At 42.5% G+C, this 27,155-nt stretch overlaps 2 protein-coding genes and 3 pseudogenes across 7 annotated transcripts in view; all 5 read left to right on the plus strand.

The window, feature by feature from the left end:
- LOC137791793 (protocadherin alpha-C2-like) overlaps nt 1-27,155 on the plus strand; it is a 148,438-nt gene that overhangs the window by 61,392 nt on the left and 59,891 nt on the right. The window contains exon 1 of one of the 6 annotated variants that reach the window (XM_068586994.1): nt 3,779-6,430. The exons of 3 other annotated variants lie outside the window; for them this stretch is intronic. In XM_068586994.1, coding sequence (XP_068443095.1) covers nt 4,055-6,430 — 2,376 coding nt within the window. In that variant the 5' untranslated portion in view covers nt 3,779-4,054. Of the gene's footprint in view, nt 1-3,778; nt 6,431-7,055; nt 9,587-10,425; nt 12,957-27,155 lie in introns of those variants that run through there. 2 more of the 6 variants (XM_068586977.1, XM_068586986.1) reach the window with 2 other exon arrangements.
- LOC137793505 (protocadherin alpha-10 pseudogene) lies at nt 13,725-16,398 on the plus strand (annotated as a pseudogene).
- LOC137793523 (protocadherin alpha-10 pseudogene) lies at nt 17,341-20,517 on the plus strand (annotated as a pseudogene).
- On the plus strand, nt 20,971-23,518 carry LOC137792701 (protocadherin alpha-5 pseudogene; annotated as a pseudogene).
- Nucleotides 24,416-27,034, plus strand: LOC137792688 (protocadherin alpha-3-like). The gene has a single exon (XM_068588462.1). The coding sequence runs from the start codon at nt 24,524-24,526 to the stop codon at nt 26,951-26,953; it is 2,430 nt and encodes an 809-aa protein (XP_068444563.1). The 5' UTR covers nt 24,416-24,523; the 3' UTR covers nt 26,954-27,034.

Here is a 27,155-nt window from a genome sequence, read left to right on the forward strand (position 1 = left end):
TCTCTCTCTCTCTCTCTCTCTCTCTCTCTCTCTCTCTCTCTCTCTTTCTATCTATCCATCATAGATGATGTTATGGATGATAAGTTTGTGTAGCTGTGTGTAGCTGTTTGTGTGCAAACAAGTGTGAGTCTAGTAGTCTAGTAAATGTATTCTATTGAGTGCTACTTGTGTCTGCATAGCTGGAGTCTAATCCTGCAAATAGAAACATTTTACAAAACATTGTTTTAAATATCAATGTCATAAGGTAACGAGGGGTCATTGTTCCATGGAACAGCAAGTACGCCCACTTCTATTTTTAGACTTCCGATAAGAATATGCCAGTCTGGTTACCTCTTTATCTCCATTCATCCCCTCTGCTTTATCAGAGCATCTTAGCCATCGGTGTACTGCTGCAGTTGGGTGTGGTTCTAGTCACACTGTTACTAAAGGCTGCTATACTCCTTGAGGTTGGTTTTTAGTATAACAGCTGTTTCTCAGAGAATCATCAGAGACATTGAAACTATACATTAGGTTCAGCATTTCAACACGCAAAGAAAAAACAAAAATGTGAATCTCAGAAGAAAAAATCTATTATACAGTACTGGAGGATTGGGACTGAGTAAAGAAGGAGACATGCAGAAGGAGTAGGTTGCCCCCTTGTGCTGGGAAGAGCTCGACTCCACACAAAAACAGCATTATGACATCAGTATCTCGTCACATGAAGCAGGATGTAACGTGTGCACTGAAAGAGTGGGGGGGGGGGGGGTGTCCCCAGAGCCCTGAGACTGTGGGTTGGGCATGGCTGAATGCAAAGGTCAGGCTCGCTGTGGGGCTGTGGGGGTGGAAAGAGAAGCAAGCACTGCTGTAAAAGTGAATCTGCCACCGTGAATATGCTGCTGCAGTGCTACATTATCAATGCATGAGCAGCACAACAGCAACTGTGGACGGCCTGGTGTGGTCTGCGTACAAGCGGTGTGTGTGTGTGTGTGTGTGTGTGTGTGTGTGTGTGTGTGTGTGTGTGTGTGTGTGTGTGTGCGCTTCTGTGTGTGTGCGTTTCTGTCACAATCTGATAAGATTCGGAGTGAGATAAAAGAACTATATGAAAGTGAACACTATAGGAGATAAAAATCTAGAGGTGGATAGGGAATTAAGCAGCGTATTACTTTATACTATCCCATGCCTTTTGAAAAATAAACCCATATGCGCATTAGTGAGGGTGTGGGTGTGCATTTGTGCACACATGCATCTTGTCTGTGCCTGAGATGGAGTTGCTATGGAGACAAGAGAGCTGTGCAGAAGGAGAGAGGAGGAAAGGCGGGAGGGGGGGGGGACTCGCCTTGGAGCGTGTTCAGATAGCACCCTTCCCCCATACTCACACACAGATGAACAGCACAGTACACGCCCTTCTAACACACACACTTACTCACAAGCGCACACACACACACACACATGCACACACACACACACATGCACACGCACACACACACACAGTTGATATCTATGTAAAGGAATATCATGCAATTATTAGTATGGAGGAGATACATAAGCTAAATTGGGGACTGTGTGGTGGTTTTTCTTTAATAATGCAATGAACATGCCTGAAACAGGGCTGCTCACTGCTCCTGTCCAACCTGCCCCTCCTTTCCCCTACTGCACCCGCTGCCCCTTTGATCACACTGCTCTTGATGCTGCCCTCTGTTTCTCCTATTAAATGTATCAGATGGTCGGCACAGACAGAGATGCGGGTTAACAGGCGGCCATGTATCTAAACTCTAAATGTATTATGCACAACTCCCTGTGTTAAAGGACTAAATGCTGTGTATTTTCTTAACTACTGTTTATTCACTTTTAAATTATTCAGAAAATTCAGTGAACATATATCCTCAGGAAATGTGACTTGCATCAATGGATAAAAATAGTTCATAAAGAAAAACTGAATTACTGTGCCATGAGCACTTGGTTGTTTTAAATAAACTAATAAGTAATACTTACAAGCAACACATCTCTTTGTGAACTCTGTGTTTGAAATGATCATTAATAGTTTCTGTCTTAGTGCATACAGAGCTATTAATGGATTAATTGATTCCCTGCTTCCCAGAGGAGCTGTATCTGGCATCGGAAGAACAGTTGATGTGTTCTCATCATCTTGTATTATCTTTATTCACAATCTGTGTTTCCTCCACATGGCCTGTAGTGGGCAAGCAGGCCCCGACGCTCTCAGGTTGGGTGCAGTACTGCAGCCTTTGATTTATTCTGTGTGTGGACAATGCCGAACAGGTTTACTTGAAGATTGTATGTAGATACAATTGTTCTCCTTCCAGTCGCTCTCTTCCAAGAGATAATATAAGGCACAAGTGGTTGAACACACATTTACATGGCTTGTTCCCATTCGACCTAGAAAACAAGTTCACAGCAGTCAGCAGACCCACGAAGCAGAATCCCTGGAAAAATGTAGACAGATTATCTTTAGAGTGCTGAGTAAACTGTCACATCAGTGGTCCGTGTGTGTCATGGTGAGTTTATGAGTAAGATAATCCAGACTGAAGGCCTGTAAGGCTGGCACAGTATAGACAGTGACCTACAAATAAACTATGAATCATTGAATTTCATCATCATCAGTCTGGGTCCGATGGGCCACGCGGCCTCTGTGTGCTCACTTGTTTGTTTGTAAATAAGCTGAATGTGCAACATAATCAGAGTCTGTGTATACAGAACATTCTATTGTCCATTGCCATACATTAGTACAAATTGAGTAAACAGGTCATCTTTTGTGAGCTATTATGATTATTGCATTTTTGGGTTAACGGATGACTGCGGCTCAGTGCATGCCGGTTATTAATATTTTCAAATCAAATCATGTTTCCTACAGAATGGAAATAGGACAGGAGTTTCTGAACCCAGGGCTTAATCCTGGGATTACAAATGAGGGAACGTTCATAAGCTCATGACTACCGTCTATGTGGAAATGTGAAGAAGCACCAAAATACACCGAAATGCACCGCAGCAGGGATCTGCATACAGCAGAACAAAAGAGTCTAATTAACGTCAGGCAATACCCTCAAGGTGAAGAAAAAATAAAAAGACCGAATGAGAAGGTGATGCTGAAGCAGTAAGATTTCATAATCATTTCTATAACTAATATTTGCAAGTCTTCATCCTTTTTTTGCAGTTTTACCATGCCCGACATAATAATTTTACCAAAAGTGAATATTTTGACAGATTCTCCACATTAATACCATATATATATATATATATATATATATATATATATATATATATATATATATATATATATATATATATATATATATATATATATATATATAAATATATACAGATTCTCCACATTAATACCATATATATATCAAAATATTATATATATATGTATATTATATATATTATATATATATATATATATATATATATATTATGTATATATATATATATATATGTATATATATATATATATATATATGTATATATATATATATATGTATATATATATATATATATATATATATATATATATATATATATATATATATATATATATATATATATATATATATATGGTATTAATGTGGAGAATCTGTCAAAATATTTACTGCAGAGAGAGAGAGAGAGAGAGAGAGAGAGAGAGAGAGAGAGAGAGAGAGAGAGAGAGAGAGAGAGAGAGAGAGGAGAGAGACTTTATGCATACCATTCTCTGATGTGTTGTCCATGGTGCTGAAATGTAATTGTATCGCTTTTATTTGAGTTAGGATATTTTGCAGCACTTGCTATGATATCGATATGGTTTGGTCTGACGTCATGGCTGCTCGAATGGCTGCATGTTGTCTATTTCACCACGTAGCGCCGCTGTTGATCCATCAGAGACAGCGCTACTCTCTGGAAGAAGTAAGCCACTCCCGTTTCCAGACGATTGGGGGCATTTCTTCAGTCTTTGTTAGAGGGAGGACGGTGGAACAAACACATAATATTCCAATCAAATTCAAAGCTCACCTCGGTTGATATTTTCCATACTGGCGGCAATACCCTGACTGGAAGTCATACTAATGCTTTATGGGACAGAAATATGTCTTCGCCACATACATGGAGATATGTGAGGATATATCTTGGGCTCTTTCTACTGGAATTGTACTGGGAAACGGTGGCTGGTCAGCTCTCCTATTCCGTCTCAGAGGAGGTAAACCCGGGGACTCCGATTGGAAACATCGCAAAGGACCTACACTTAAATTCGCAGGACTTGGAATCACGTATGTTTCAAATTGTGACCGGATCAAAGAAAACATTCCTCGATGTAAATCTAAAGACGGGTGTTCTGTACGTCAGTGAGAGAATAGACAGAGAGGAGCTTTGCGCGGAGGAAATGAAATGCTCCGTAAGTGTGGAAGCTGTCATGAATAACCCTTTAAAGCTTTACCGTATTGACGTAGACGTTTTAGACGTAAATGACAATGCCCCGTTGTTTACGACCAAATTGCAAAATCTGTACATAGCAGAGAGTACGTTACCAGGCGTGAAATTTGCATTATCTGAAGCAAGTGATGTAGATGTGGGGAGAAACGGAGTCAGCACTTACAAACTAAGCCAGAATGCACATTTCTCTTTGGCTGTGCATAAAGCAGATGACAGTGTGTCTGCTGAGTTAGTGTTGCAAAAAGCCTTAGACCGAGAGAAGCAGCCTGTGATCACCATGACACTGACCGCTCTCGATGGAGGGAGTCCTCCGAAATCAGGCACCTCGCAGCTCGTTATTAATGTTTTAGACAATAACGATAACATTCCAATATTCAGCGAAACGTTGTATAAAACAAAAATCATAGAGAACACGCCGTTGGGTACAACAGTAATGGCCGTGAACGCCACCGATGCAGACGAGGGCCTGAACAGTGAGATTGTGTATTCACTGAGGAGCAAAGATCAAGATCACGTGCTTGATATATTTGAAATTGAAAGTCAAACGGGAGTCATCAAGGTAAAAGGAAATATCGACTTTGAAGACAAAAAGGCTTTTGAGATACGTGTCGAGGCCAGTGATAAAGGGCAGCCTCCGATGTCTGCTCATTGTAAAGTGCTCGTAGAAGTGGTGGACGTAAATGACAACGCTCCCGAGATCACCGTGACGTCACTGCACACCACAGTGAAAGAAGACGCTCATGCAGGCACCGTGGTTGCTCTCGTGTCAGTCGTCGATAAGGATGGTGGGAAGAACGGTGATGTGAACATTCAAATTAAAAACGGGGTCCCATTCAAACTCGAAACAAACTACAAAAATTATTATTCTTTGTTAGTTGACGGACCACTGGACAGAGAGAGTGTCTCTAACTACAATGTCACCATAGTGGCCACTGATAGAGGAACCCCGTCACTGTCCAGCACGAGTGTACTTTCGATACACATTGCTGATGTAAATGATAATCCACCTATGTTCCCAGAGCACCTGGTTAATGTATACCTGAAGGAGAACAGCCCAGTGGGGGAAATTATTAAAACAGTAACTGCCACTGATGCTGACAAAGACCAGAACAGACATGTGAGTTATTCGTTTTTACAAAGTAACCGTGACCCATCATCGTCAATGGTGAATATAAACTCCGAGACTGGAGACATAGTCAGCCTGCAGTCGTTTAACTACGAGGAGTTAAAAAGCTTCCAGTTTAAAGTCCAGGCCACAGACTCTGGTGTTCCTCCGCTCAGCAGCAACGTGACTGTGAACGTTTTAGTCCTGGATGAGAACGACAACAGTCCCACGATCCTCGCGCCCTATTCTGAGCACGGCTCCGTGAACAGTGAGAGCATCCCCTATTCTGCTGAAGCGGGATACTTTGTGGCAAAGATCAGGGCTGTAGACGCAGACTCTGGATACAATGCGCTGCTTTCCTATCACCTCTCTGAGCCCAAAGGAAACAACCTCTTCCGGATCGGAACCAGCACCGGAGAGATCAGGACTAAGAGGAGGATGAGTGACAATGACCTGAAAGCTCACCCCTTGGTGGTGCTGGTTTCTGATAACGGAGAGCCCTCCCTGTCAGCTACTGTGTCTATTGACGTGGTGGTGGTTGAAAGCACAGCTGACATCCAGACTCAGTTCAGACATGTGCCCACAAAGGAGGACAGCTTCTCTGACTTAAACCTGTATCTGTTGATCGGCATCGTGTCGGTGTCGGTGATCTTTCTGCTGAGCCTCATCAGTTTAATCGCTGTCAAATGCCACAGGACAGACGGCAGCTTCAGCAGGTACAGCGCCCCAATGATCACCACCCACCCTGACGGGAGCTGGTCTTACTCCAAGTCTACTCAGCAGTATGACGTGTGTTTCAGCTCAGACACGCTGAAGAGTGACGTAGTGGTTTTCCCCGCACAGTTTCCTCCTGTAGATGGTGAACTGATCAGTATTAACGGAGGAGATACTTATACCAGGACTCAGACGTTACCTAATAAAGACAAGGTAAGCAAATATTTCATTTGGATGTGGTATACTTTCCTCTTCAGAGCTCCGGGTGACGTGGATCCCCGTGTTCTTTTTGTTAATACTTAGAAAATCACTTTGTGATAACTTTGTATTTTTCAACATGTTTTATTTTGTGTATTCGTATGGTCTAACGCATTATTGAAGTTAACATACAGTACGCCTCTCATTCTCCCGAGAGCACTGCCGTATGTGTATTTCACTGTCCATGGTGCTGAAATAGGCTCCACAGCGAGTTGTGTGCGAGAAACAAACTGTGTGCTGCAGTCAGTGCTGTCTGAAAACTATCGATATGTATTAATATGTGAAGAGTTCAGCATATTTAAATAATGTGCCTCCCTAAATAACTTGTCCTTTTATGCTATAAAAAAATCTGTAAATGAGTACATAAGGGATTTTTACTTGATTTGTACTTATTGTAGCGGTAGATTAACTTGAGCGTTCAGTACAATAGCATGTGTTGTATCTGCTTCAGGAGTGAATGTAGTTAATAAAACGACCATAGGGTGACATTGTAGACCGTCAGATTTAGATGTTCGTGTTGCTTCAGGCTCCTCCCAGATTCAGAAGAGGTTTTCATTTCTCTGGGCTTTGTTACAAAGAGACTCAGCATAAGAATGGACTCTGTGGACATCTTTTTCTCGGCTGCCCTTGAAACAGCGAGGAAACTGGATTGTGTATCTTTCATCCTGAACTATTAACTGGGATTGTGGACATTGGAATACACATGCACTGTTCACGTTGGATCAAAATATGTCGACGTGGATGCTACGGAGCCCTTTTGGGATTTATATACTCGTTGTTATTTTTGACTGCTGCTGGGAAGCGGCGTCTGGGCAGCTCTCTTACTCTGTATCAGAAGAGGTAAACCCGGGGACTTCTGTGGGGAATCTCGCTAAAGATCTAAACCTTAATGTCCACGACTTGGAGCCCCGTATGTTCCAGATTGTGAGCGGAACGAAACGAAAATATTTCGATGTAAATCTGAAAACTGGTGTCCTTTATGTCAACGAAAGAATCGACCGCGAGGAGCTTTGTGCTAAAGCTACGCAATGCTCTGTGAGCGTAGAGGCAGTGATCAACAATCCACTGAAGCTTTACCGTTTAGAGGTAAATATAGTCGATATAAATGATAATGCACCATATTTCCCTGAGAAGTTGCAGTCTCTTAACATTGCTGAAAGTACTGTGCCAGGAGGGAAATTTGGATTTATAGGGGCATCAGACCTCGACGTTGGTAAGAATAGCGTTAATACGTACAAAATAAGTCAAAATGAGTATTTTTATGTGGAGGTGCACAAAGGGGGAGATGGTGCGTCTGCGCAGCTTGTGCTCCAGAAAGCTTTAGACCGAGAGAAAGAGCGCACTGTGAAAATAACAGTGACTGCTGTGGACGGTGGAAATCCACCTAAATCAGCCACCTCTCTAATCATTATCAATGTGTTAGACATTAACGACAACACTCCGGTTTTCAGCAGTTCTTTATACAAGACACGGGTTTTTGAGAATTTAGGAGTCGGTAAAACTGTGATCATTCTTAATGCAACAGACACAGATGAGGGATTAAATGCAGAAATAGAATATTCATTAAGAAGTAAAGGCCAAGATCGCATTTTACAATTATTTGAAATAGACTCGAAAACGGGTGCAATTGTAATCAAAGGTAAGATCGACTATGAGGAACATCCCGCGTTTGAAATTCATGCACAGGCCAGTGACAAAGGCCAACCTCCGATGTCTGCCGACTGTAAGGTGCTGATAGAGGTGGTGGACCTAAACGACAACGCCCCTGAGATCACGATGACGTCACTACTAAACGCAGTTAAGGAGGACGCAGAAGTAGGTACTGCTATAGCGCTTGTCTCTGTGCTGGACCGGGATGGAGGACAAAACGGTGCAGTCAAAGCTTTCATACTAAACGAAAGCCCCTTTAAATTGGACACAAATTATAAAAATTATTATTCGTTAGTAGTTGGTGGTCCGCTTGACAGAGAGACTGTGGCCGAGTACAATGTCGTCATCGTAGCAAATGATGAAGGGACTCCACCTCTCTCCAGCACCAGCATCGTGACAGTTCATGTTTCTGACGTCAATGACAACCCGCCTCGCTTCTCAGAGTCAATGGTTAATATATATGTTAAAGAGAACAGTCCAGTCGGTGCAGTTATTAAAACGGTGACTGCTATTGACGCCGATATCAGTCAGAATGGTCAGGTGAGCTATTCTTTCTTAAAAACCAACAGTAACTCGTTGCCTCTCTCAACAATGGTGAACATCAACTCAGAGACTGGAGACATAGTCAGCCTGCAGTCGTTTAACTACGAGGAGTTAAAAAGCTTCCAGTTTAAAGTCCAGGCCACAGACTCTGGTGTTCCTCCGCTCAGCAGCAACGTGACTGTGAACGTTTTAGTCCTGGATGAGAACGACAACAGTCCCACGATCCTCGCGCCCTATTCTGAGCACGGCTCCGTGAACAGTGAGAGCATCCCCTATTCTGCTGAAGCGGGATACTTTGTGGCAAAGATCAGGGCTGTAGACGCAGACTCTGGATACAACGCGCTGCTTTCCTATCACCTCTCTGAGCCCAAAGGAAACAACCTCTTCCGGATCGGAACCAGCACCGGAGAGATCAGGACTAAGAGGAGGATGAGTGACAATGACCTGAAAGCTCACCCCTTGGTGGTGCTGGTTTCTGATAACGGAGAGCCCTCCCTGTCAGCTACTGTGTCTATCGACGTGGTGGTGGTTGAAAGCACAGCTGACATCCAGACTCAGTTCAGACATGTGCCCACAAAGGAGGACAGCTTCTCTGACTTAAACCTGTATCTGCTGATCGCCATCGTGTCGGTGTCGGTGATCTTTCTGCTGAGCCTCATCAGTTTAATAGCTGTCAAATGCCACAGGACAGACGGCAGCTTCAGCAGGTACAGCGCCCCAATGATCACCACCCACCCTGACGGGAGCTGGTCTTACTCCAAGTCTACTCAGCAGTATGACGTGTGTTTCAGCTCAGACACGCTGAAGAGTGACGTAGTGGTTTTCCCCGCACAGTTTCCTGCTGTAGACGGTGAACTGATCAGTATTAACGGAGGAGATACTTATACCAGAACTCAGACGTTACCTAATAAAGACAAGGTAAGAAAAAGGCTATTTGCAATAATGTATTACTGAGCGCTGAGGCTGAAAACATGCCCCTTCCATGTTCGGTTTGTCTTCGTTGTGACATGAAACGACTTTGTGAAAAATACCCACAATGTATTTGACACATAATTAGCTTTCAATTTGTGTTCCAATGTTCAGTGTTCTATGAACCAGTGCCGCCAGTATTTAATTGAATAATACGTTCACACGTACACAGAAAGTGCGTGTTGCTGTACTGGGTTCTGAAGTAACCACACTGTGGTTAATAGTGGGGCCTTGAGAGTGGATTGCAAAATGTATGTATAATGTATAAAGATAAATGTAATTTCCTGCCACATATATTTTGATTTCATGAAATGATTCGTATTTATTCAAAGTCCTAATATGCAGGGAGATATTACAATAGCTTGATTCCCTTACTTTAATTGCCTTTACTTTTGTCCCCATTAGAAAATAATGTATCTAAATGTTGTAATTTTGCATTGTAATCAACATCTTCAGTTATCATATATCTTCAGTGTTGTAATGATTTGCTCCAAATTATATGTGAATGGATAAACTGATAAAAGGCTAGAAAAAGACGATAGGAAAATAAGAATATGTCGAGATGTATAATTATTATCATTTGGCATAGTTGCAACTGTATTTGCTTTGATGAACGAGCACCGTTTAAACAGTTAGTTAGTCATTGCATTTTAAAAAGGTTGCATGTAGTTAAAATACATCGCCACATAGGGCCACTGTAGACCATGACATCTGAACGGTATTTCAGGAGGCTTATGACTCCTCCCAGAAACAGGAGGATGACGTTCCGCTGGGCTTTGTTACAAAGAGACGCAGGGCGAGAGAGAAAAGGGTGAAAAGCATTTCCCAGCCGCCTGGTAAAAATGCAAGAAACTGGAATGTGTATTCATACTTTCATGATGATTTTTTGACGGGATTGGTTCATTTTGGATTTTTGCCTTTTTCGGTTGATTTAATTATGCATCTCTCTACCAAAACAAACTGTTTTCGGATATCTCTTGTGGCTGTGCTGCTGAATTATTGCTGGGAAGCGGCTTCTGGACAGCTCTCGTATTCCGTATCAGAGGAGGTAAACCCCGGGACTTCTGTTGGAAATATCGCTAAGGATCTAAATCTCAACGTGCAGGATTTAGAGTCTCGTATGTTCCAGATTGTTGCTGGTTCAAAGAAGAAATATTTTGATGTGAATGTGAAAACTGGTGTTCTTTATGTCAATGAAAGAATAGACCGAGAAGAGCTTTGTGCGAAGGCGACAACATGTACAGTCAATGTCGAGGCCGTGATCAATGACCCTCTGAAGCTTTACCGGTTAGAGATAACAATAACTGATACAAATGACAATGCGCCCGTTTTCTCTGAGCAATTGCAGTCAATTAACATAGCAGAGAATACGTTACCTGGAGTGAAATTTGGATTAATAGAGGCATCAGACTTGGATGTTGGAAAGAACGGCGTGAATACATACAAGCTTAGCAGTAATGATTATTTTTCTCTAGAAATTCACAAAGGGGGAGACGGCGTGTCTGCAGAGTTAAAACTGAATAAACCCTTAGACCGAGAGCAGGGCTCGGTAATAAAACTCACACTAACTGCGCTGGATGGAGGGAATCCAAGCCGATCGGGAACCTCACAAATCATTATCACCGTTTTGGATAATAACGATAACCATCCTGTTTTTAGTAAATCTTTATACAAAGTTAAAATGTTTGAGAACTTGCCAACAGGGTCTACTGTGATCATTCTTAATGCAACAGACGCAGATGAGGGATTAAATGCAGAAATAGAATATTCATTAAGAAATAAAGGACAGGATCACATTTTACATTTATTTGAAATAGACTCGAAAACGGGTGCAATTGTAATCAAAGGTAAGATCGACTATGAGGAACATCCCGCGTTTGAGATTCATGCAGAGGCCAGTGACAAAGGCCAACCTCCGATGTCTGCTCACTGTAAGGTGCTGGTAGAGGTGGTGGACCTAAATGACAACGCTCCTGAAATCACTGTGACGTCACTACTAAACGCAGTTAAGGAGGACGCAGAAGTAGGTACTGCTATAGCGCTTGTCTCTGTGCTGGACCGGGATGGAGGACAAAACGGTGCAGTCAAAGCTTTCATACTAAACGAAAGCCCCTTTAAATTGGACACAAATTATAAAAACTATTACTCGTTAGTAGTTGGTGGTCCGCTTGACAGAGAGACTGTGGCCGAGTACAATGTCGTCATCGTAGCAAATGATGAAGGGACTCCACCTCTCTCCAGCACCAGCATCGTGACAGTTCATGTTTCTGACGTCAATGACAACCCGCCTCGCTTCTCAGAGTCAATGATTAATATATATGTTAAAGAGAACAGTCCAGTAGGTGCAGTTATTAAAACAGTGACTGCTATTGACGCCGATATCAGTCAGAATGGTCAGGTGAGCTATTCTTTCTTAAAAACTAACAGTAACTCGTTGCCTCTCTCAACAATAGTGAACATCAACTCAGAGACTGGAGACATAGTCAGCCTGCAGTCGTTTAACTACGAGGAGTTAAAAAGCTTCCAGTTTAAAGTCCAGGCCACAGACTCTGGTGTTCCTCCGCTCAGCAGCAACGTGACTGTGAACGTTTTAGTCCTGGATGAGAACGACAACAGTCCCACGATCCTCGCGCCCTATTCTGAGCACGGCTCCGTGAACAGTGAGAGCATCCCCTATTCTGCTGAAGCGGGATACTTTGTGGCAAAGATCAGGGCTGTAGACGCAGACTCTGGATACAATGCGCTGCTTTCCTATCACCTCTCTGAGCCCAAAGGAAACAACCTCTTCCGGATCGGAACCAGCACCGGAGAGATCAGGACTAAGAGGAGGATGAGTGACAATGACCTGAAAGCTCACCCCTTGGTGGTGCTGGTTTCTGATAACGGAGAGCCCTCCCTGTCAGCTACTGTGTCTATTGACGTGGTGGTAGTTGAAAGCACAGCTGACATCCAGACTCAGTTCAGACATGTGCCCACAAAGGAGGACAGCTTCTCTGACTTAAACCTGTATCTGCTGATCGGCATCGTGTCGGTGTCGGTGATCTTTCTGCTGAGCCTCATCAGTTTAATAGCTGTCAAATGCCACAGGACAGACGGCAGCTTCAGCAGGTACAGCGCCCCAATGATCACCACCCACCCTGACGGGAGCTGGTCTTACTCCAAGTCTACTCAGCAGTATGACGTGTGTTTCAGCTCAGACACGCTGAAGAGTGACGTAGTGGTTTTCCCCGCACAGTTTCCTCCTGTAGATGGTGAGCTGATCAGTATAAACGGAGGAGATACTTATACAAGAACACAGACTTTACCCACCAAAGACAAGGTAAGATATTACATACATTTAGAACTTTCCATTGCACTTTTTTTTTAGCAGAGAGATCATTTGTTACGATACAATGTTGTTTTATGTCGGCCTACGACAATGAGCACTTGACGAGTGGTCAAAAAACACTTATCGCATTTACGCTTCCTCTCCATTTAAACTTAACTTAAAGTAAACACATGTATTGAGTTTGTAGACGCATATGTAACGTGCGGGTAATCAGTCAAATGCATCAATACTCGCTGTACAAGTTTATTTGTTACAAAGTGTAATATTTGTAACATGGCATTTAAAAGTACTCTAATTTTTTAACAATATACAAATATGAAGAAGTAATCGGTGTTCGTAAGTTTGACGGACGTTCCTTTATTGGTTCATGTTTTTAATTCAGTAATGTTTGTCTGTTGTTTCCTATTCTTCGGATGGATCGCTATCCGTGGTGCTGAATTAACTCGTTAAACATTCCCAGTACATAAAACAAACAGAAAAATCAAAACGTTGTTGAAGATTGTTTAACGTTTACAACAGCTATAAAACATGAAGTCACATATTGCATAATGTATCTTTAAGATGTGTTTGATTCATCTTTGCAGTCAGATTGCGTTTCAGTTTTGTCATCGTTTTTCTATAAAGGGTTTCAGTTATTTTTCCAAGATCGTTAAATTGTGGATTTCAGTATTGTGGTGCTGATTTTACTCTCTGGTTTCAGCAATTGTTTCATGTTCAAGGAGCATTTTAATGTCTACTTTTTTCCAACGTCATTTATTGATTAAGCATGCAGTCATAGTAAATGTCCACATGGATACACTGTAGACCAGGACATGTGTACGGTGTCTTTGGCGGCTTTGGGCTCCTCCCAGATTCAGAGGATGATGCATCGCTGGGCTTTGTTACAAAGAGAGGTCGGACGACAAAGAGCGGCTCTCTGGTTTGGTCTTGGAAATGTCGACATTTCGGATTAGAATATATCATCTTCGATCGTGATCTCGTGGTAGTTGTAGAATATTGTCCATATTTTACTTCATGCTCCTTCACAACGAATGGAATTATGCATTTGCCGAGCAGAACGAGCTCTGCGTGGATTTATCTCGTGTTCCTGCTGCTGGATTGTAACTGGGAAACGGTATGTGGGCAGCTCTCTTACTCCGTCTCAGAAGAGGTAAATCTGGGGACTGTTGTCGGGAATATCGCCAAAGATTTGAACATTAATGTTCAGGACTTGGAGTCCCGCATGTTTCAGATCGTTGCTGGATCGAAGAGGAAATATCTCGAGGTAAATCTAAAGACTGGTGTCCTGTATGTTAATGAGAGAATAGATCGAGAGGAACTCTGCGGTGATGAACCCAAATGCGCCCTTGGTGTAGAAGCAGTTATCAATAACCCGTTAAAATTATACCGGATTGAAATTATCATTTTAGATGTCAATGATAACTCCCCGTCTTTTCTCAGCACGTCACAGGTAATTAACATTACCGAGAATACGGCAGCCGGGGCTAAGTTCCCATTGCATCCAGCTGACGATGCAGACGTTGGTAAAAATACAGTAAATACCTACAAGCTGAGCCAAAATGAATACTTCTCTCTGGTAACACATAAAAGAGGGAGTGCCACTGTCGAATTACTGCTTCAGAAAGTTTTAGACAGAGAAACACAGCATGTGATTAGACTCACACTGACGGCCATTGATGGAGGAACTCCTGCTAAATCAGGCAATATGGTTATTGTAGTTAATGTCTTGGACATTAATGATAATCCTCCTGTATTCAGTCAAACTCTGTATAAAGCCAGAGTCTATGAGAATGTAAAGATAGGCACGTCAATAATAACAATAAATGCTACTGATTTGGATGCAGGCCAAAATGGGCAGATGTTATATTCATTCAGTGAAGTAGGTCGAGGGAAACAAACTGATCTTTTTGCTATAGATGAAAAAACTGGGACTGTAACAAATAAAAAAAATATCGACTTTGAAGAGAATAATGCTTTTGAGATCAGAGTACAAGCTAGTGATGGTGCGTCTTCACCGATGACCTCACATGCCAAGTTATTGATTGAAGTTTTAGACGTCAATGACAATGCTCCTGAAATTTCAGTGACATCATTGTTGAACACGGTGAGGGAGGATGCGTCCATTGGCACCGCTATTGCACTCGTTTCAGTGTTTGATAAAGACGGAGGTAAAAATGGGATGGTGAACTGTGAACTCACCAATAATGTGCCTTTTAAATTGGAGTCAAATTACAAGAATTACTATTCGTTGGTTGTGAACGGACCTCTTGACAGGGAGAGCAGATCTCAATACAGTATTAGCATCACTGCGTCTGATGAGGGCAGCCCACCTCTCTCTAGCACGAGCGTCATCAATGTTCATGTATCAGATGTGAATGATAATAGACCTCTATTTACAGAAAACATTATCAATGTATATGTGAAAGAAAACAGTCCAGTAAGAGCAGTTATAAAAACAGTTTCAGCAATTGATGCCGACATCGATCATAATGGTCATGTGACCTATTCATTTTTAAAAAGTAACAGTAACTCGCCGCCTCTCTCGACAATGGTGAATATAAACTCAGAGACTGGAGACATAGTCAGCCTGCAGTCTTTTAACTACGAGGAGTTAAAAAGCTTCCAGTTTAAAGTCCAGGCCACAGACTCTGGTGTTCCTCCGCTCAGCAGCAACGTGACTGTGAACGTTTTAGTCCTGGATGAGAACGACAACAGTCCCACGATCCTCGCGCCCTATTCTGAGCACGGCTCCGTGAACAGTGAGAGCATCCCCTATTCTGCTGAAGCGGGATACTTTGTGGCAAAGATCAGGGCTGTAGACGCAGACTCTGGATACAATGCGCTGCTTTCCTATCACCTCTCTGAGCCCAAAGGAAACAACCTCTTCCGGATCGGAACCAGCACCGGAGAGATCAGGACTAAGAGGAGGATGAGTGACAATGACCTGAAAGCTCACCCCTTGGTGGTGCTGGTTTCTGATAACGGAGAGCCCTCCCTGTCAGCTACTGTGTCTATTGACGTGGTGGTGGTTGAAAGCACAGCTGACATCCAGACTCAGTTCAGACATGTGCCCACAAAGGAGGACAGCTTCTCTGACTTAAACCTGTATCTGCTGATCGGCATCGTGTCGGTGTCGGTGATCTTTCTGCTGAGCCTCATCAGTTTAATCGCTGTCAAATGCCACAGGACAGACGGCAGCTTCAGCAGGTACAGCGCCCCAATGATCACCACCCACCCTGACGGGAGCTGGTCTTACTCCAAGTCTACTCAGCAGTATGACGTGTGTTTCAGCTCAGACACGCTGAAGAGTGACGTAGTGGTTTTCCCCGCGCAGTTTCCTCCTGTAGATGGTGAACTGATCAGTATTAATGGGGGAGACACATATACCAGGACTCAGACGTTACCCAACAAAGACAAGGTAAGAACACGATAACATTAGGCACATCATGTTACACTTAAGTCAATAAATGGATGTGAATTGATGTGATTTTACTGAGAGTCATTTTCAAAGAAATTTGCGCCATGGCACGTGACTAAAAAAATCATCTAAAAAAATACGTATATTGGTTTGCAACAGAAATACGGAAAATGATTCGCGTATTTTCATAAGCTTAGTCTAAATGTGTATTTGGATGTGTGAGCTCAGTCTTCACGTGCCGCACAGATGGTTTGCGAGTGCATATTGCTTTCCATGGTGCTGAACACATTGCTGGCCGTGTGTCGTTCATCCCCAGAGGGAAAAAAAGTGTAAAAATCTTTGACCTTAGTTTTTTCCTTTCGATTTTGTGTTGTTCTGACTACTATACTGCGGCTATATTGTGTATGCACTTACTAGACTGAACCATCTTCCTGGAACGTTACTATTAGCAATACTTTCTTTTGTCAGCGCAATACCCGAATCGTGAATCTTTGTCTGGAAATGTTTCTCAAAAAAGTACTATTGTCAAAACAAAGGTATGACATGTTAAACCACATGATCGGTAACATATGCAGTCATGCTGAATCTCGCTGAAGTTATAGCTTGGCTTGGCATGATCAATAATTATTTAAGCACGCAAGTGTAGTCGAAAACTGTTCATGTTGAGTGTAGTTATAACACGTGTCCACATGGGGACATTGTAGACCATCACATTTTAACTTCATCTTGGGTGGCTCGGGGCTCCTCCCACCCAGATTCAGAGGACGACGCTGTTTCTCTGGCGATTGAAACAAAGAGACTTAGAGGACAAGACAGAGCAGTACGACGACCATATCATTATTGAAGAGGAAATATGCCCACAACGCCTTTTGTGCATATTGTTATAATGTTTAGTTTCTTGGTTTGAGGGGCGTTATTGGTGAAATCTGTTTATGATTTTTCACAACGAATGGAATTATGCATTTGCCGAGCAGAACGAGCTCTGCGTGGATTTATCTCGTGTTCCTGCTGCTGGATTGTAACTGGGAAACGGTATGTGGGCAGCTCTCTTACTCCGTCTCAGAAGAGGTAAATCTAGGGACTGTTGTCGGGAATATCGCCAAAGATTTGAACATTAATGTTCAGGACTTGGAGTCCCGCATGTTTCAGATCGTTGCTGGATCAAAGAGGAAATATCTCGAGGTAAATCTAAAGACTGGTGTCCTGTATGTTAATGAGAGAATAGATCGAGAGGAACTCTGCGGTGATGAACCCAAATGTGCCCTTGGTGTAGAAGCAGTTATCAATAACCCGTTAAAATTATACCGGATTGAAATTATCATTTTAGATGTCAATGATAATTCACCATCATTTCTCAGCACGTCACGAGTGATTAACATTACCGAGAGTACAGCAGCAGGGGCTAAGTTTCCTCTGCATTCAGCTGACGATGCAGACGTCGGTAAAAATACAGTAAATACCTACAAGCTTAGCCAAAATGAATACTTCTCTCTAGCTATGCATAAAGGGGAGAGTTTATCTCCCGAATTATTACTTCACAAAGTTTTAGACAGAGAAACACAGCCTGTGATTAAACTCACACTGACGGCCATTGATGGAGGAACTCCTGCTAAATCAGGCAGTATAGTTATTGTAGTTAATGTCTTGGACAGCAATGATAATCCTCCTGTATTTAGTAAAACTATGTATAAAGCCAGAGTCTATGAGAATGTAAAGATAGGCACGTCAATAATCACACTAAATGCTACTGATTTGGATGCAGGCCAAAATGGGCAGATTTTATATTCATTCAGTGAAGTAGGTCGAGGGAAACAAACTGATCTTTTTTCCATCGATGAAAAAACTGGGACTGTAACAAATAAAAAAAATATTGACTTTGAAGAGAATAATGCTTTTGAGATCAGAGTACAAGCCAGTGATGGTGCGTCTTCCCCTCTCACCTCAAATGCCAAATTATTGATTGAAGTTTTTGACGTCAATGACAATGCTCCTGAAATTTCAGTGACATCATTGTTGAACACGGTGAGGGAGGATGCGTCCATTGGCACCGCTATTGCACTCGTTTCAGTGTTTGATAAAGACGGAGGTAAAAATGGGATGGTGAACTGTGAACTCACCAATAATGTGCCTTTTAAATTAGAGTCAAATTACAAGAATTACTATTCGTTGGTTGTGAACGGACCTCTTGACAGGGAGAGCAGATCTCAATACAGTATTAGCATCACTGCGTCTGATGAGGGCAGCCCACCTCTCTCTAGCACGAGCGTCATCAATGTTCATGTATCAGATGTGAATGATAATAGACCTCTATTTACAGAAAACATGATCAATATGTATGTGAAAGAAAACAGTCCAGTAAGAGCAGTTATAAAAACAGTTTCAGCAATTGATGCCGACATCGATCATAATGGTCATGTGACCTATTCATTTTTAAAAAGTAACAGTAACTCGCCGCCTCTCTCGACAATGGTGAATATAAACTCCGAGACTGGAGACATAGTCAGCCTGCAGTCTTTTAACTACGAGGAGTTAAAAAGCTTCCAGTTTAAAGTCCAGGCCACAGACTCTGGTGTTCCTCCGCTCAGCAGCAACGTGACTGTGAACGTTTTAGTCCTGGATGAGAACGACAACAGTCCCACGATCCTCGCGCCCTATTCTGAGCACGGCTCCGTGAACAGTGAGAGCATCCCCTATTCTGCTGAAGCGGGATACTTTGTGGCAAAGATCAGGGCTGTAGACGCAGACTCTGGATACAATGCGCTGCTTTCCTATCACCTCTCTGAGCCCAAAGGAAACAACCTCTTCCGGATCGGAACCAGCACCGGAGAGATCAGGACTAAGAGGAGGATGAGTGACAATGACCTGAAAGCTCACCCCTTGGTGGTGCTGGTTTCTGATAACGGAGAGCCCTCCCTGTCAGCTACTGTGTCTATCGACGTGGTGGTGGTTGAAAGCACAGCTGACATCCAGACTCAGTTCAGACATGTGCCCACAAAGGAGGACAGCTTCTCTGACTTAAACCTGTATCTGCTGATCGGCATCGTGTCGGTGTCGGTGATCTTTCTGCTGAGCCTCATCAGTTTAATCGCTGTCAAATGCCACAGGACAGACGGCAGCTTCAGCAGGTACAGCGCCCCAATGATCACCACCCACCCTGACGGGAGCTGGTCTTACTCCAAGTCTACTCAGCAGTATGACGTGTGTTTCAGCTCAGACACGCTGAAGAGTGACGTAGTGGTTTTCCCAGCACAGTTTCCTCCCGTAGATGGTGAACTGATCAGTATTAATGGAGGAGATACTTATACCAGGACTCAGACTTTACCCAACAAAGACAAGGTAAGATACACGAAAATTGTTTATTTCATTTTATTAATTCAGTAAAAGCTTTACGGCATTCTATTTACTTGTATAAGTTGTCTAAACTAACGGTCATCACTGTCATAAAGTTAAAAAAAACTTCGCATTTAAAATTTCATCAACAGATAAAAAAATAAATACAAAATATTGCTTTGACATCATGTATCTAAATGTCTCCTGTAAAAATATATATTATCACACAATTAAAATGAACATCGACATGAATTGTTAGATATAAATGTGATATATTGTGGTTGATTACATTATAAGACATATGATCCAACATAATGAATTGCACTGCTTATAATGTGCACTGGGAATGTTCCTTCACATAAACACTATTGACATATGTAATTAGCGCCATGATTGATTTCGCTCTTTTCAGTATTGCTTGACTAGATTGTAGAGTGATCACTTCAAAGGACACAATGCGTTATTGTCCTTTTTCTGATGACAATGGCGACGTTCCACGTTCTCAAAACTATTTTAATTTCATGAAAACAAGTTTGATACTCATCCCGCCTTGAGAATACTCCACAAATTGCTTTGAATCAGTGATTTTCTTTCTCCGAGCATTGCACGAATATCTATTTTTTTCAGTGGCCGTGTAATGCACTATACTTCCATGTGTGACACACAACGTTGCTGTTCTGCTGCTGAATTCAAGTTTTGGATGCAAATTTAACATGGGAAAAGTCAAGAAAGAGAACACCAATATACTCTTGATAGTTTACATATTTGCTGACTTGTCATTATAATAATGGTATTTACATTGAATGTTGGGTCTGAAAGGTAATTTTATGTTCCCCTCTAGTCATCGTATCTCATTTTAAAGGGATTAAACCCTTTTTTTTTAGGTATTAAAGGATGCCTCGACTCAAGTGTACGTTGAATACCCCACTGCATCTGCATAACTCCTACTTCTGAAATATGTGGCGATTACACTCTGCTTCGTTGTAAGGGCCAGTGCATTCAGTAATGAGGATGCAGCCGTTTTTGTTATCTATAATTGACATTGATGACGTTAATTATAGTGATTCCAAAGATAAGTCATGTTTGATTATTTTTTTCAAAACATTGTAGTTATCTAAAATGGCCATGAGGCGACACTATAGACCGTAACACCGCCGGCAGGTCGATGATGCGTCGAGACCACTCCCACATTGAAAAGGATCATCATTTGTGTCGGTGCTTTGTTAGAATGAGACGCAGCGCGAAGAGAGATGAACATAGAAAATGTACGGACATGATTCGATCTTTTTAACGGTCTTTTGGGTTCAATAAGCGAACGACACGTGGATTTAAGGATCTGCTTTGTTCTCGTTGTGTGGAATTATGTATCTGCAAGGAAGAAAGACCTCCATCGGGATATATCTGGTGTTTGTTGTCTTGGAGTATAACTGTGGAGCGGTATCAGGACAGCTCTCTTACTCCGTATCAGAGGAGGTAAACCCGGGGACTTCGGTTGGGAATCTCGCTAAGGATCTAAATCTTAATGTGCATGAGTTGGAGTCTCGTATGTTTCAGATCGTTGCTGGTTCAAAGAGAAAGTATTTCGATGTAAACTTGAAGTCAGGTTTTCTCTACGTCAGTGAAAGAATAGACAGAGAAGAGCTCTGTGCGAACGCTGCAAAATGCGCAATAAACGTAGAGGCTGTGATTAACAATCCACTGAAACTTTACCGTATTGAGGTTAATATCCTGGACATAAATGATAACCCCCCGTCTTTCAGTGCAAAATCACAAACTATCGACATAGCAGAGAACATTATATTGCCGGGTGCCACATTCCCGGTCCTGTCAGCCTACGATGCGGATGTCGGGAAAAATAGTATAAATACATATAGGCTAAATCCTAATGAATATTTGTCTTTAGCGGTGCACAAGGGAGAGAGAGTGTCAGCCGAGTTAGTTCTTCAGAAAGCATTAGACCGAGAAAAGCAAGCTTTAATTAAACTCACACTAACCGCTGTAGATGGAGGAACACCGCCGAAATCAGGCACTTCAGAGATAATTATTAATGTTCTGGACATCAACGACAATAGACCGACCTTTACAAAGACATTGTATAAAACAAGAATTACAGAAAATGCTGCTATTGGCACGACAGTAGTAACAGTGACTGCAAATGACGCTGATGAAGGGACAAACAAAGACATTGTATATTTACTGAATTCAAAAGATCAAGACCAGGTTTTCAAAGTTTTTGAAATTGATTCAGAAACAGGAATAATAACCGTTAAAGGAAAAATTGACTTTGAAACAAATGCTGCCTTTGAAATTCGTGTGCAGGCTGCTGACAAAGGCCAGCCTCCATTAACAGCACAGTGTAAAGTACTAGTGGAGGTGGTGGACCTAAATGACAACGCGCCTGACATCACGGTGACGTCACTGCTCAATACCGTAAAGGAGGACGCTGAAATCGGTACTGCCATTGCACTTGTTTCAGTTCTTGACAGAGATGGGGGCAAAAACGGTGAAGTCAAATGTGAGATATTACATCCTGTTCCATTTAAATTGGAAACCAATTATAAAAATTATTATTCTTTAGTCATAAGTGAAGCTCTCGACAGAGAACTCATTCCCCACTACAATATCACTGTCAAAGCATCGGATGAGGGTGAGCCCCCTCTCTCTGCGACCAGCGTGGTTATTATTCAGGTTTCTGATGTGAATGACAACAAACCTCGGTTTTCAGAGACTGCAATCAATATGTATGTGAAAGAAAACGGTCCTGTTGGGACAGTCTTAAAAGCAGTATATGCAACTGATGCAGATGTTAGTGAAAATGGTCAGGTGAGCTTTTCAATAGTCAGTGATAATAACTTCGCTCCGTTGTCTCCAATGGTGAACATCAACTCAGAGACAGGAGACATAGTCAGCCTGCAGTCTTTTAACTACGAGGAGTTAAAAAGCTTCCAGTTTAAAGTCCAGGCCACAGACTCTGGTGTTCCTCCGCTCAGCAGCAACGTGACTGTGAACGTTTTAGTCCTGGATGAGAACGACAACAGTCCCACGATCCTCGCGCCCTATTCTGAGCACGGCTCCGTGAACAGTGAGAGCATCCCCTATTCTGCTGAAGCGGGATACTTTGTGGCAAAGATCAGGGCTGTAGACGCAGACTCTGGATACAACGCGCTGCTTTCCTATCACCTCTCTGAGCCCAAAGGAAACAACCTCTTCCGGATCGGAACCAGCACCGGAGAGATCAGGACTAAGAGGAGGATGAGTGACAATGACCTGAAAGCTCACCCCTTGGTGGTGCTGGTTTCTGATAACGGAGAGCCCTCCCTGTCAGCTACTGTGTCTATTGACGTGGTGGTGGTTGAAAGCACAGCTGACATCCAGACTCAGTTCAGACATGTGCCCACAAAGGAGGACAGCTTCTCTGACTTAAACCTGTATCTGCTGATCGCCATCGTGTCAGTGTCGGTGATCTTTCTACTGAGCCTCATCAGTTTAATCGCTGTCAAATGCCACAGGACAGACGGCAGCTTCAGCAGGTACAGCGCCCCAATGATCACCACCCACCCTGACGGGAGCTGGTCTTACTCCAAGTCTACTCAGCAGTATGACGTGTGTTTCAGCTCAGACACACTGAAGAGTGACGTAGTGGTTTTCCCCGCACAGTTTCCTCCTGTAGATGGTGAGCTGATCAGTATAAATGGAGGAGATACTTATACCAGAACTCAAACTTTACCCAACAAAGACAAGGTAAGAACTTTGGCATCAAGTATGTATCATACCTTCATTTAATTTGCGTTAAATAAAAAGTCAATGAGGCTGTTGTCAGATGTTTATCCAAGCTTGCTACGTACGTTGTCCTAATTTTCCCTCTATTGGCTGCTCACTCAGTCAATCTGTATGTCACTGTCCTTGGTGCTGAAGGCAATCTTTGAATGTGTTGGGTGTGAAAAGAAAGTGGTAGGAAAGACATGCTTTTATCGTATTCTCTTACGGTCATTTGGATCTTTGCAATAACTTGTTTACCTGTTCCAAAGTCCAGTGTGTTGTTAAAACATATTTTTGACGAATATGATTATTTGCTCAAAAGTTGTCAATACAGTGCATTTTTGACATGTTTATGAGGTTTTGGAGTTTGCAGATTTAGTCCTTTATATCCTCTTTAAATAGTTAATATGTTGAGTTAATTTTTGAAATAATTTGTAATATGTAACAGGAATCCTTTACTTTCACCTAAACGTCAGGGTTTCGATAGCAAATGCCAATACATTGGCTGATATGATGCAAACTATACCACATACAGTAAAATGACACATACAGTTAAGTCCTCCAATTCAAGTTAAACTGCGTTAACTGTCGACGTTGAATATCCGTTAAGAGTAGGGCCATTCATAATTATCAAAATGTAACACATTAAAGTCACAGCAGATTATTTTCCACAATGACTTAAAACCTGCATTCCAGAGTGCAGTAAACTCTGTGAGATTGCCCATATATTTTTAAATACATTGTTTTTGAAATATATTCAAATGATTGTTCTCGGTGGCGTTCATGAAGAATGAGGGGTATTTTACAGTTGTTTAATAACGTGTGTAGTTTTTATAGTTTACCACGAAGTGACGCTCTAGACCGTAACACAGAAACGTCCAGGCTCCTCCCAGGGTAAAAACGGAATGACTGTGGATTTTTATCACAAAGAAACACGGGGGAGGAGGGAAGACACTATGGAGTCTTCCTCTCTCAGCTGAACATCGAAATGGTGTTGGACTAAATATTGTCACTGCTCATCCGTCCGCGGTAGAAACACAATTGTGGATATATGCTTTGTTCTTTTTCTTTCGGGATTATGTCTTCACCGAGTAGCAGGAGGACCGTTGTTACGTATCTGCTGCTGGTGATGTTGGATTGTTTCTGGGAAACGGCGTCTGCGCAGCTCTCCTATTCCGTCTCAGAAGAGGTGAACCCGGGTACTAATGTCGGAAATATCGCGAAGGATCTAAACCTTAATGTGCAGGATTTGGAGTCCCGTTTGTTTCAGATTGTTACGGGATCCAAGAGGAAATACTTCGAGGTAAATCTCAAAACCGGATTCCTGTATGTCAATGAGAGGATAGACCGAGAGGAGCTTTGTACAGATGAAACCAAATGCACTGTAAGCGTAGAGGCAGTTATAAACAGCCCACTAAAGCTATACCGCGTGGAGATAGAAATTAAAGACGTGAATGACCATGCACCGTCTTTTACCACGAAATCCCAAATACTGGACATCGCAGAGAATACCTTGCCTGGGTATAGATTCGCGTTGTCTGAGGCAAGCGATGCCGATATGGGTAAAAACGGTGTCAGTGCGTATAAACTAAGTGCAAACGAATATTTCAGTCTGTCGACACACAAACGAGGGGAGAGTATATCTCCAGAGTTGGTGCTGCAGAAAGCCCTAGACCGTGAGAAAAAGCAGCATATGCAGCTCATGTTAACTGCAGTAGACGGGGGAACGCCACCACATTCAGGCACATCACAAATTAAAATAAATGTACTCGACACTAATGATAACGCACCAATGTTCAGCAGCACTCTTTACAAAGTACACACGTTTGAAAATATCCCACTTGGGACGGCAGTCTTCACCTTAAATGCGACCGACGCAGACGAAGGCACAAACAGCGAAGTAGTTTATTCTCTTCGTAATCAGGATCAGGACCACATTCTGGATATTTTCAAAATAGACCCTGAAACGGGCATCATTTCAGTGAAAGGCAAAATCGACTATGAGGAAAGAAAAGCTTTTGAAATCCGAGCAGAGGCGAGAGACAAAGCCCAGCCTCCCCTGTCTGCTCATAGTAAAGTGTTGGTAGAAGTAATTGATGTAAACGATAACGCTCCAGAACTCACTGTGACGTCACTGGTCAAAACAGTGAATGAGGACGCGGATGTGGGCACTGCCATTGCACTTGTTTCTGTTCTAGACAGAGACAGTGGTAAAAATGGACAAGTCAAATGTGAGATCTTGAATATGGTTCCATTCAAATTGGAGACGAATTACAAAAACTATTACTCTTTAGTGGTTGATGGGCATTTAGACAGAGAGGTAACTCCTGTGTACAATGTAACGATTTCAGCAACCGATGAAGGGAGTCCTCCTCTATCAAACATAACCGTTATTACGGTTCACGTTTCTGATGTTAATGACAATGCCCCAAGATTCCCGGAAGATTTAGTAAATATTTATGTGAAAGAAAACAGCAAAGTAGGGACAGTTGTTAAAACGGTGACTGCAACCGATGCTGACGTCAGCCACAACGGCCAGGTGAGCTACTCGTTTTTAGACAGCAATAGTAAAACTCTGCCTCTCTCAACAATGGTGAATATAAACTCAGAGACTGGAGACATAGTCAGCCTGCAGTCTTTTAACTACGAGGAGTTAAAAAGCTTCCAGTTTAAAGTCCAGGCCACAGACTCTGGTGTTCCTCCGCTCAGCAGCAACGTGACTGTGAACGTTTTAGTCCTGGATGAGAACGACAACAGTCCCACGATCCTCGCGCCCTATTCTGAGCACGGCTCCGTGAACAGTGAGAGCATCCCCTATTCTGCTGAAGCGGGATACTTTGTGGCAAAGATCAGGGCTGTAGACGCAGACTCTGGATACAATGCGCTGCTTTCCTATCACCTCTCTGAGCCCAAAGGAAACAACCTCTTCCGGATCGGAACCAGCACCGGAGAGATCAGGACTAAGAGGAGGATGAGTGACAATGACCTGAAAGCTCACCCCTTGGTGGTGCTGGTTTCTGATAACGGAGAGCCCTCCCTGTCAGCTACTGTGTCTATTGACGTGGTGGTGGTTGAAAGCACAGCTGACATCCAGACTCAGTTCAGACATGTGCCCACAAAGGAGGACAGCTTCTCTGACCTAAACCTGTATCTGCTGATCGCCATCGTGTCGGTGTCGGTGATCTTTCTGTTGAGCCTCATCAGTTTAATAGCTGTCAAATGCCACAGGACAGACGGCAGCTTCAGCAGGTACAGCGCCCCAATGATCACCACCCACCCTGACGGGAGCTGGTCTTACTCCAAGTCTACTCAGCAGTATGACGTGTGTTTCAGCTCAGACACGCTGAAGAGTGACGTAGTAGTTTTCCCCGCACAGTTTCCTCCTGTAGATGGTGAGCTGATCAGTATAAACGGAGGAGATACTTATACAAGAACACAGACGTTACCCAACAAAGACAAGGTAAGATATAAATCGCTTTGATTAAAATAAGTTTAACGTTTATGCAGTTGGGTAACATATGTGTCTAACTTTGTTCCAGAGATATTGAGAAAACAATATCGTCATGTCTCCAGACTGAATCATGTTGTCTATTTTTTGTTCTAAACTTATTCAATAATTTATATGTATTAATAATTCGATATCCACTTATCTACACATACAGTGATGTGAAGTTATATTATTT

This window comes from Clinocottus analis, unplaced genomic scaffold (assembly GCF_023055335.1).
Source record: "Clinocottus analis isolate CAN_PGR_092001 unplaced genomic scaffold, fCliAna1.0.p SCAF_10, whole genome shotgun sequence".
Taxonomy (NCBI): domain Eukaryota; kingdom Metazoa; phylum Chordata; class Actinopteri; order Perciformes; family Cottidae; genus Clinocottus; species Clinocottus analis.

Excerpts from the sequence above, each read along its gene's own strand:
- LOC137792688 (XM_068588462.1), top strand. The coding sequence starts at position 24,524 with ATGCTTTGTTCTTTTTCTTTCGGGATTATGTCTTCACCGAGTAGCAGG.